Source organism: Protopterus annectens, chromosome 2.part1, assembly GCF_019279795.1.
Source record: "Protopterus annectens isolate FY-2018-M chromosome 2.part1, PAN1.0, whole genome shotgun sequence".
Taxonomy (NCBI): Eukaryota; Metazoa; Chordata; order Ceratodontiformes; family Protopteridae; genus Protopterus; species Protopterus annectens.
This window is the reverse complement of record NC_056729.1, coordinates 1,526,539,908-1,526,551,934: the sequence shown is the minus strand read 5'-3', so window position 1 is coordinate 1,526,551,934 and position 12,027 is coordinate 1,526,539,908. Positions and strand designations below refer to the sequence as shown.

Here is a 12,027-nt window from a genome sequence, read left to right as displayed (position 1 = left end):
AATTTTGCATAGAGCGTCTTCTGTGTGGAGACATGCGTGAATGGGCGTACCTTCGTTGAAGGTTGTGCATCAGGGCTGGCAACTCGGCACGTAAAAATCTACTGCCAGTCATTAGCGGACCAGAGGTCCTCTGCGGCGACCCCTAACCGGGAAAAGCCGAAAGACACAGCAACATTTTCTAAATTTTGCACCTTTCTGAGTTTTTGTATTGACTACAATTTTCCAGAATTTTAACCTTTGCTTTCTTTTAATGAATATTTTTTAGCTTTACAAGATAGATGGAGTTTTATTCCATTTTTAATGGTATTAATGGTAACTACATCTTCTCTGCCAGTACTTACGGTGTTTGTGTGTCCTGGGTTGTGCATCCCTTCAGCCTGATTCTTACTAGCTCATGCGGATGTATTAATAATTTTTTGTCTGTCTGTATTAGACTGTAAATTTCAATAATCTAAATATGTAATTTGTTTGTGATTAAGATGGTGGAGTTGCAGTCTTTGTGGAAGGAAAAGACATGTGTTCTCTTTTTCTTGAGGCGGTTTGGCTGTCAGGTGTGCCGCTGGACTGCCAATGAAGTCAGCAAGCTAAAGGAATCCTTTGAGCAGAACAATATCCACTTGGTTGGAATTGGACCTGAAGAATTAGGTTTGCAGGAATTCATTGATGGGAACTTCTTCAAAGGAGGTACATAGTATTTATATTAAACATGAAAAAAAACAGAATATTTTATTATGAGGAAGAGCACAGTTCTAATATTACATTCTTGTTTTTGCTGTACAGAAATATTACTTCATTGCTAGAGTATTCCACTGCTGTGTGCTACTTCAAGTGATATATTTTTGAAACACTGCTTAGACTGCACTTGATATTTGTATGTTGTGTATTTTTGATAAGAACAGGCTTCATCATTAAATCTAACCATTGTGTCTTGAGAATATCATGAATTGCTGCTTGAAGTGAACAGCAGAGGTTGCATAAGAACCACCTAAAAAAGTCTGCATGTTGCTGCAAATAAGAGTAATGAACAGTGGTCCTCGATGTTTCAAGGCACCTGTTTTTCCAGAATCTTAGTTTTTGTGATAAGTCACATGCTTACAGAATGGTGAACTTTTGAGGAGTTTCAATTCACTTGTTTTGAGGTGGAAAATGAATGTGTGTATGCTGAAATGTGATAAGTTTCATACTAAGTTAAAATGACACGTTTTTGGAGACTGAGTTTGTTGCCTAATTGCAAAGGTTGTATGGTGGTGATAGAATCTGATAAGATGCAGGATTTAAATATTGTTAGGGTTAGAAGTTAGGATCCAATCCAATGCAGAGTAAGACTTTCTGGGTTTATGTATAGTAGGTAGGTTATTGAATTGAGTGAAAGGGAAGCAGTTAATTGGAAAAGGTTAATAGTCACAATCTGTAGTTTACCAGTTAATGATAAGGTTGCCTACAGTGAGTTTCTTGAGGAATGTGAGTTAATGACAAGGATACCCAAACCCAAGCTGCGGAAGCCCTTACAAATGCCTTCTATGAACACCTCCAGGACTGCATGGATCAGGCAATCCCTAATAAAACCAAGACGCTTTCCACCAAGGGCAAACGTCCAGTCTGGTGGACCCCAGCCATAAACAAACTTTACATTAAGAGGAGAAAGCTGTTACATGATGGAGAAAAATCCATAAAAGAGAAGACACCCTTGATCATTATTAGTAAAAAAAATACGAGCACTCATAAAATCATCCAAGGCCAACTTTGAGAGAAAAATTGCCATAGATTCAAAAGACAATCATAAGGCCTTCAGCTATGTTAGAAACCTGGGTGGAAACTCCCAGATATGCTCAGAATTAGTCCAAAATGATACAAAAATCACTGAACCCACAGACATTGCCAACATACTGGCAGACAGGTTCAGTGCAAACTTCACCCCCCCTCTCCCCCCAAAAGGAGAGATAACTATCCCAGCGGAGTGTAGCCTCCCAGACATCTCAAATGCGCAGGTGAAAGCTGCTCTCTCTAAAGCTAAAAACACAGCATCAATGGGACCAGATGGTGTCCCCGGCTGTGTGCTACATGAACTCAATGAGGAACTAAACCCGCACATAAGGCAGCTGTTTAATCTTAGCCTTACCACCAGATACGTGCCCAAGGAGTGGCGTACGGCAACTGTGGTCCCACTCCACAAAGGCGGTGCCTCTACGGACCCTGGTAATTACCGCCCCATAAGCTTAACAAGCCTGGTCTGCAAAGCTATGGAGAGGATCATAATGGAACTCATAAACAAAGACATAGGGGACTTGCAGACATTGGACCCGACCCAGTATGGCTTTGTCAAGGGCAGATCATGCCTTTTGAACTTGGTCGACTTCTTCGAAACAGTCACCAAGACCATTGATGAGGGAAAGGCAGTCCATACAGCCTACCTTGACCTTGCAAAAGCTTTCGACACAATACCCCACTCGGGTATTATAGAGAAACTTGCCAGCTTAAATGTAAACCCATATGTCACAAGATGGGTTGCAAACTGGCTAAAGGACAGAACCCACAGGGTTAGAGTTGCTGGCGCCTTGTCAGACTCCAAGCCGGTCACAAGTGGTGTCCCACAGGGCTCAGTCCTTGGCCCCCTGTTGTTCGGCATCTACTTCTCAGAAGTACAGGCAAACATAGGAGGACTATGGCTGACAAAGTTTGCAGATGACTGCAAACTGGGTGCCATAGTGGAAAGTACATCGGACACAGATATCCTTCAGAGGGTCTCACGGAAACTGATAGCTGGTGCCAGAGCCATGGCCTGAAGTTAAATGCCAAAAATGTATAGTCATACCCTTCGGGAAAAACAAGGTAACCCCAAGCTACCATATAGGTGGCAATCCACTAAGCACAGAAGAGGTTATCAGGGACCTGGGGACCCAGGTTGACAGTGGCCTTTCTTTTGGCACTCACATTGCTAAAGTGGTTAGAAAGACCTTCTACATTGCCCACCTGATCATGAAGGGATTCACATCCAGATCAAGTGAGGTCATTGTTCCCCTGTACTCTTCACTTATCAGACCAATGATAGAGTACAATGCCCCATTCGGGATGTATCTCACCCGACACCTGCAGCAATTGGAAAGACCCCAAAAGTTCCTCACCAAAAGGATAAAGGGACTCCAAAATCTGTCATATGCTGCCAGACTGAAGAAACTCCAGCTCTATTCAGTCGCATACCGTCTGCTCAGAGGTGACCTGTGCCTGACATACAAGGCCATGTCCAACCCGGAATTAATGGACATGCTCCACCTCAAAAAATCCAAATCTATCAGATCCACTAGAGCAAGCGACTTAAACCTTAGCACGGATATAAATAGGACATGCTGGAGGGATAGATTTGTCACCCAGAGACTCCCTATGCTGTGGAATAAAATCCCGGTCCATGTGAGGCAGAGCACCTCGCTGACTCTGTTCAAGAGAAATCTTGACCGGTGGATGGGAGATCGTAAGTTTACCCTGGGAATCATCTCTGTGTCACTGCTGGACAGAGGCACAACAAACTAATGGGCACAGTATTTTCTAACATAAGGGGTGGCGTAAGCCACAAAACTTTGGGCTAGGCTTATAAATGCCCTAGGGCAGATAGCCTAGTATAAACCTATGAACCTATACTGTCTTCAGCAGTGGGTATGTTATTGCCTGATGGAATATGTAGCGCTGTGGAGCCACTGCTTTTTGTGGATAAGTTTTAAGAAGGATATAAGCATTTTTGGTTTGTTGAACTAGGGTACTGGGGTATTGATTGTTGGATACTTGGACAGTTGTAGGTTGTGGCAGATGATTGCGACTTCACCACTTTTTTGTTTGAGTCTGTTCTTATGATATTGTAACCTTGTGGAGTAATGTGGTCATCTTTTAGATGCTGATTTTTTTTTTTTTTTTTCCTGTTTGTTTGAGCTTGTTTCCGTTCCTCAACATCACCTTTGTGGTCTCTCATGCAATGTCCCATGTTCATTGCAGGATCTGCCAGCCACCCCATGCACTCCAAAGTATTTCCAATTTCAGCTGGAGCCCACATGGATCCTAAGGGTGTCCTGGCGCATCTGCAGCCAACCATCCCCAGAGGATTAGTTATGACCTCAGTATTCCCCATCCCTTCCTGATGTGTGACCTGAATGCTTGCTGGATCATGCAGTGGCCGAACCACACCAAACCACTATACACTTCAGCACAGAGCTGGTATCGGCAAGCCGCGCCACCTCTCTGCAGCTGTAGCATATTGCGACTGGCTTCCCAGCCTACACCAAGAAGTTCCATTTGCTTTGTGTGCCCATGCACGTGTCTCCTATCCCCACCCAGGATGGGAATGCATTCCTCCTTGCCTGCCTTTCAGTTGAACCACTAATCAAAAACTGATAGCCTGGGTTGTAGTAAGCACTTTATCCCTGTATATTGTGGCACTAGAGCTTTCATCGTTTATATCTGGTTTTAGTCAAGTCCCAGTTGTATGAGGCTATCTTGTAAGTAGAGTGCTACCCAGGAGCGAGTCATAAGTCTTGTTGGATATCTTCCTGATGTTAATATTCATTATCTTGAGTCCTGAATCTTGATGACTACTACTACCTGTTATGAAAAGATTTAGTACTGATATGGAGAAATAAGCAGTATATGAATGTGCTAACTCCGATTTAGAATGCACACGGCCAATCCTCGTAAGGATTTAGGTTTGTGGGTGTCAGGATAGCTGTGCTTAGATTTTAGTTTGTATTTACTGTGAACTTTGTGAGTTGAAGTTTTAATAGGGAATGTTCATAGATTAGTTCTAGGCTAACTGCCCTTTTGGGCCATTTTAAGCCTCGCTAATTACCCCATGTAAGAATCAAACCATGCACCTTGTGTCTGTAAGGTAAGCACCTTAACAATTATACCAGCCTCCCACCTACCAGCCTCCCACCACTAAAGTATTGGGCTAGCTGCTCTCTTGGGCCATTTTTTAAGCCTAGCCAATTTCTCTTTTGTAAGAACTGAACCCTGTACCTTTTGTTTGAGGTAAACACCTTAACATCACAACAACCTCCCAGTGTTTATGGTTGAAAGGTTGTATGTCATTGATATTGTAGAGGTTACTGGATATGGTCAGTATTGTTTGAGCTGTGTCAGGTGTTGATTTGAGTTGCTCTGAGGTGGGACACTGGTATAGAAGACGGTGGTGATAAGAGGCAATATGAACTAGGAGGAAAATAGTCCATATGATGTTGTGTAGCACAGTAGACTAATTTGATGAAACAGCATGTAGAAAGCAAATACAGAAGTAGTAGTGGTGAATGGATAGGTAGAAGGATGAAAATTATGGAATTAGTAATGTTGGTGAATCACTGGATTGAGTGATAATAAGTAGGTTGAATTTTTTATGGATAACCGTGATTACCAGTTTTGAGGCTAGAGATTGAAAGATGTGTGAGGGAGAGTTTTATTGAGTGAAATATGAGGGTTTTATAGTAGTGAAAGTCTGTAAATAGTGGTATCAGAGTGGTATATGGTTGTGGCACAGATAGAAAAAAAGGAGATTTAGAATGGTGTGTAAAAGGTTAGGAAACATTTTTGAAAGACTGGAAGCGAGTGAGAGTGTAATGAAGAAGTACAGTTAAATAGGAGAGGGGTGTATCCTAAGTAGTGGGAATGACAAATGTACTATAGGGAGGTGTTGGTGAAGAGGGGAGGTTTGTCCAGACTAGTAAGAATGACAGATGTTATGAAGCTCTAAGGTAGTGGTGATGACAATAGTGCTATGGAGAGATGTAGTTCATAGGTAGGTACTAGGCTATTGGCCCAAGGGCCTAATTAAGCCTAGCCAACAAGGTTCCCTGGGTTACGCCACACAAAAAAGTTAATTTCCTATACCCCTGTCGAGCAGAGCCACAGAAGTGATCCCCAGGGTGTATTTCCTATTTCCCATTCACTCATGAAGATTTTTCTTGGAGTGCCAATGAGGAACTTTGCTTGACATAGATGGGTAGCTTGTTCCAGAGTATGGGAAGTCTCTGGGACAGGAATCTATCCCTCCAGCATTTCCTGTTTATTGTGGTGACAAGGTTGAGATCCCTAGAGCATGTAGCTCGAAGGGATTGGGATTTCTTTAGGTGTAGCATGTCCAACAGCTCTGGGTTTAACATAACTTTATATGTTACGCAGAGATCACCTCAGAGTAGTCGATATGGTACGGAGTAAAGCTGGAGTTTTTTGAAACTGTTAGTGTAGGGCATTTGTTTGAGGCCAATAATCCTCTTTGTGAGGTACTTCTGTGGCTTTTCCAGCTGCTGCAGATGTCTTGTGAGGTACATTCCAAAAGGGGCATTGTACTCTATAACGGGTCTAATGAGTGTCGAGTAGAGGGGAACAATGACCTCTTTTTTTTTCCTGGATGAGAACCCTTTTGTGATGAGGTGTGCCATGTAGAAAGACTTCCTGATTACTGTGGTGATGTGATTATCAGAGGAGAGACAACTGTCCACCTGGGTCCCAAGGTGTCTTATCACACATTCAGTGTTGAGTAGAATGCTGCCTATGTGGTAGTTCATGGGTACAGAGTTTTTACCAAAGGGGATGACTATGCACTTTTTGACATCAAGCTTGAAGCCATGGCTCTGACACCAGGCATCTGTCTCAGTGACATCCTTCTGTAGGATGTCCACATCATTTGGGGACTCAACTTTTGCTCCTAGTTTGCAGTCATCTCCGAACTTCGTTAGCTAGAGGCCTTCTGTGTTTGCCTGTACTTCAGAGAAGTAGATACCAAACAGGAGAGGTACCAGGATTGAACCCTATGGTACTCCACTTGTCACTGGTTTGAAGTCAGATTTGGAGTCTGCAACTTTTACAGTGTGGGTTCTGTCAGTGAGCCAGTTGGCAACCCATCTTGTGATGTAGGGATTTATACCCAGTTTAGTGAGTTTAGCTATAATTACAGAATGGGGTATGGTGTGGTGTCAAAAGCCTTGGCGAGGTCAAGCTAGGCTGTGTGAACCACCCTACCCTCGTCTACGGCTTTGGTGATTGCCTCGAAGTCGATCAGGTACAGGAGGCATGATCTGCCTTTCACAATCCCGAACTAGGTGGGGTCCAGAGTTTGGAGGCTACCAATCTCTTTGATTATGAGGTCCATGATGATACATTCCATGGCCTTTTAGACCAGGCTTGTCAGGCTAATAGGGCGGTAGTTCCTGGGATCACTGGTGGCTCCCCCTATGTGGAGTGGTGTAACTGTTACTGTGCACCATTCAGTGGGCACAAAGCCTGATGTGAGGCTATGATTGAACATGGTGCTTGGGGGGGGGGGGGGGGGGGGCAGTTATTTCTGAAGTTCGTGTAAAATGCAGCCCGGGATGTTGTCCGGTCCCATGGATGCTGTGTTTTTGGCTTTAGAGTGTGCAGCTTTTACCTGCGTAGTTGTGATTACAGGGACTCTGCATTCTTTCTGTATAAATTTGGGCCCTTTAGGGGGTGGGGGGGTAAAGTTAGCACTGAACCTATCTGCCAGGATGTTGGCAATATCAGTTGGTTCTGTAATTTTCATGCTGTAGTGCTGTAACAGAGCAGATCTGTGTGTTGCCATTGAGATTCTTGATATAGCTATAGAATGCTTTGTAGTTGTCCTTGGAATCAGTGGCAATTTTGTTTTCATAGCTAGCTTTGGAGGATTTTGTAAGGGATCTCAGCTTCTTACTGAGGTTGACTAGGGAGCTCCCTCCACTCATGGGATTTTACTCTCTTTTGCATCCGTTTCTTCCTTCGGTTGTACAGTTTGTTTATGGCCGGGGACCACCAGATTGGCTTCCTTTATTTGGAGGATAGCATCTTGGTTCGGTTTGGGATAGCACAATCCATGCACTCGTATAAGTGCTTAGAGTGCGTTTGTGTAGGATTCAGCAGTCATAACTGTATTGTCCATCTGCATGGGTCGAGTTGAAGTGGAGATTTATCAGAAATATTAAAAATGGATATTCATCTTGGAATTCTATCTGTAAATGTTTCTGTTTTGAGACTTCTGTATAGTTCACACAAAAAAACATGGGTATACATACCCACTCTAAAATATAAGCAAGCTAAGCACTTTTAATTCAGTTATGCAAGTTCTTCAGACATCATGATGTTTTCCATAAGCAGTTGAGTACCAGAATGTAAATGAGACCTCTGCTGAAATATGCACTTGTTAATCAGGCAAATGAGTCCAGTGTAGTCCTAATAAATTGCAGCTGTCATAATCTATAATCATTAGAATGTACAACTGTAATACTTTCTATATGCAGAAAACTCTGCATCACTTTTCAAGAGCTTCAGCTGCATCCAGAGCCATCCAAGTTAAGATGAGAATATTGTTTGTACAGTAATCACTACTGTTTTTGAGCATTTTAAAGCATTTATTTAAGTTTGTGACAAAAGTCAAAAGTAACTTTATTAGTCATTCAACCATGCATGAATTACAGCTGAATGAAATTTGATTCCTGCAAGATCACTCACAAAAAACAGAACACAACAGCATTTAAACAAGAAGAAACAAAATACATATATACAGCAAGAGTGAAAGAGCCAACCGAAGACCAGAAGCTTTAAAAACCGAGCACGATTCATGCAATACTTCTTCAATCACCCTATACATCACCAGCAACAAGTCCCAGTCCTTTCTCTGACCATCTTGTTGACACCACAATCCCTTTCAACCTCCGCTACCTGCAGGTCAAAATGGCCACACCATCTCCAGCAACAAGCCCCTTCTGACCACAGTTCTGCCAACTGCTGCTACCTGCAGGCACGAATGGCCACACCATCACCAGCAACATCCAAGCCCAAGTCCTTCCTTCGGACACCTCTGACCCTCACAAGCCACCATCCAGGCCATAAGTCACCATTTCCATTACTCCAACACCATCCACTGCATCTGAAGGTCAGTCCATTTAACACATACCCAACAAAATCAAATATGGTGCCATTAAATCCCATGAATTCCGCTTCCCACACTCCACATCAGTTCGTCTCACCACTGCAGGCCCAACTTCCACCACTCCTTTTCCAAAAAAAAAAAAAAAAAACTGGCAGTAATTCCAATGAGGACACCACGAACAATGCCGCCACAACATAGTTTGCACATGGACTAGCACAACAGTATCCCAGCATTTTATAACATCCTTTAACCACAGAAAATACCCCAGGAGACCCATGTTAAAACCCACCCTATTACAGGACAGGATAACATGGATATGCAATTTTCAAATGTCTGTGGCCAACATCCTAAGGCCATGTAGCAATCGTCTCATGTTCTCAGACAACCAGTTAATCATTAAATAAAATGTAAATGTATAACTTCCCTTGGTAGCAAAAATCTCTTCTAAAAATGAGGCTGTCAGGAATGCCCACAATACAGCCCTTGCGCACACCACTCACCTCACCCACACAGATTGAGATTGTTAAGGTGGTAAGAAACCTTCCCCAAATGACAAAGACCTCCAAAGCCACCTAACAGCAGCACTGTTCCTCAGCAATTCCTAAAACATATGCCAAAAGCAATTTCAAACATCTCGCATAAGCCTACACCCAATGGTCAAACAAGAGCAAAGTCTTTAAAGCAGGCATATACTTTACCTAATACTCATGTCATTGAAGACTCCATTGTTTCACACACACATGCCCACTCACCAGGTTAGGTAAGGAGAAAATAATGGTTAGCTGCCTATCTGGAGCCAGGATCCACAATACAATGCACACGTGGACCCTCGAGTCACTGCAACCCAGTTACAAATATGATTCTCATAGTTCATGTGGGTGTAAATGACCTGAGATATACCTCATTGGACTATATCAAAAGGGACGTAATGGATCTCTTGGAATATGTGTCACAGATGGGTACAAACCGTACAATGAGTAGCATTCGACCTTCAAGTATGATGTCACGGTCTCAAATTGATTGATTTTAATTGGCTTAGTTTCTGGTGTCACTCCAGGGGGAGCCAATAACTGTCAGCATGGGAGACCTTGTCAGCAGAGCATGTTTTGCTAAGGATGGGCTGCTCCTGCCCCCCCCCCCAGACTTTCAGATATTGCTAAAACTTTTTCAACATACTTACAAGCCTTTTTCAGGCAATCTCATAAAGACAAAACTACCAACGTGATGAAAGTTTCCAAACAGCCTTAAGTTGTTATTGCTGAATGCTAAGAGCCAAAAACAAAAAACTCCACACCCTTCAAGCCCTCCTCACTCTGCAGAATGTAGAGATCTGTGCCATGATCGAGACTTAGTTTAAAACCGTAGAAAGTATTTCACCAGTGTAAGGCTATATAGCCTTCCACAAAGTCAGACCAGCAACAGCACAGAATGGAGCCAAATATGGAGGTGTCTTGATCTATGTTTGCAACAAACATACCTTTAGTTTGGTTAAACAGGATGGTACCATGGAGCTTATCCACACACGTCACAATAGATAAGGTCCTTCACCATATCAAGGTTTAGCAGTAGGTCACTATCGATGCCCCTGGAATCTCATGACTCTTAACTAAACCTACTAGAGGCACTTGCTGTCCAGTCAAACATCCTGTTCATGGGTGACTTTAATTACCCCTTTATAGACTGGGAAATGTACACTGCCTCAGACTCACTGGTACAGTGCTTCCTGGACTTAAATAACACAAACACCCTGGAACAGATAGTGCATGGTCCAACCAGAGAATCTGACGTACTAGATCTGGTACTCACAAACACGGAAGAGTGTTGCACCCCTTTGTGTCACATTTTCACTAGTGAGGTTGGATCACAAAGCTGGTGTCTTTGAAGTAAAAATCAACCTGGAAAACTCAGCTAAACCAGAAACAGGAACTATTGTAAGTCAAATTGCAGCCTATTAAGTGACATTTTGTCAAATCTCAAGGCTCCCCTTGACCCCAACCCCACAGTTACCCATGCAGTATTATTCAGTCCCTGTACAAACGTGAAGCACTGCATAGAGGCCACCATACCTCCCAGAAGTAAACCCAAATCAACATCAAAAACAAAATATCTGTCCAGGACCAAGAAGGAACAGGTGCTCAATTGGAATCAGTCTCTCCTTAGCCTGAATAAGCAAATAAGAGCACTAGTGAAATCCTCCAAAGCAAACTTAAGAGTCCTAATTGGCCACATCTACTAGAGACAAACACCCAGATCTGTTCAGAACTGGTGGTCAAGGACACCACATATACAAATGCCATAGATGAAGCAAACTTGCTGGTTGACAGATTCATCAAAAATTTCACACTTCTGTTCCCCCATCAGTAAATCAGTACATTCCCAGTACCTGCCCCCTTCCCCCTAGCACCTCTGTTCCCCATCAGTAAATCAGAACATTCCCAGTACCTGCCCCCTTATGTCTAGGGATCAGGCCATCACTGCTGTCTCAAAGGCGAAAAATACAGCCTCCATGGGACCCAATAACATCCCAAGCTGCATCCTTCATGAACTCAGGGAAGAACTTGCAGAGCACCATTAGGTGCCCTATTCAACCAAAGCCTGAGTACCAGCTTTATTCCAGCTGTGTGGAGGACTGCCACAGTCATTCCTTTACACAAAGGTGAAGCATCCACCAATCCAGAAAATTGTAGACCCATCAGCCTAACTTGCCTGATCTGCAAGGCCATTGAACGGATTATCATGGACCTCATTAACAAGGACATTGGCAGCCTCCAAACATTCACTCCCCACACAGTTTGGCTTTAAGGGGAGGTCATGTATGTTAAATTTGGTCAACTTTTATTGAGACCATCACCAAAGCCATGGATGAGGGGAAGACACTGCACACAGCCTACCTTGACCTGGCCAAAGCCTTCGACACTATTCCCCACTTGGGCATAATTGATGCCTAGCTGAGAGAGTTTATCTGTTTGTATGTTATCAGATGGGTAGCTAACTGGCTCACTGATGGACCTCACCTAGTCAAAATAGGGGAAGTCACCTCAAGCATTAGACTCTTATCGAGCGGCGTACCCCAGGGTTCGGTCTTGGGGCCTCTTTTATTTGGGATATGCTTTTCTGAGGTGAGTGGG

General features: G+C 43.3%; 1 protein-coding gene across 1 annotated transcript in view; it reads left to right on the top strand.

Moving 5' to 3' along the window:
* The window catches only part of PRXL2B (peroxiredoxin like 2B), a 609,295-nt gene that overhangs the window by 121,668 nt on the left and 475,600 nt on the right, over positions 1 to 12,027 (top strand). The window contains exon 3 of the mRNA XM_044062981.1: positions 480 to 684. Within this exon, the coding sequence (XP_043918916.1) occupies positions 480 to 684 (205 nt within the window). The remainder of the gene's footprint in view (positions 1 to 479; positions 685 to 12,027) is intronic.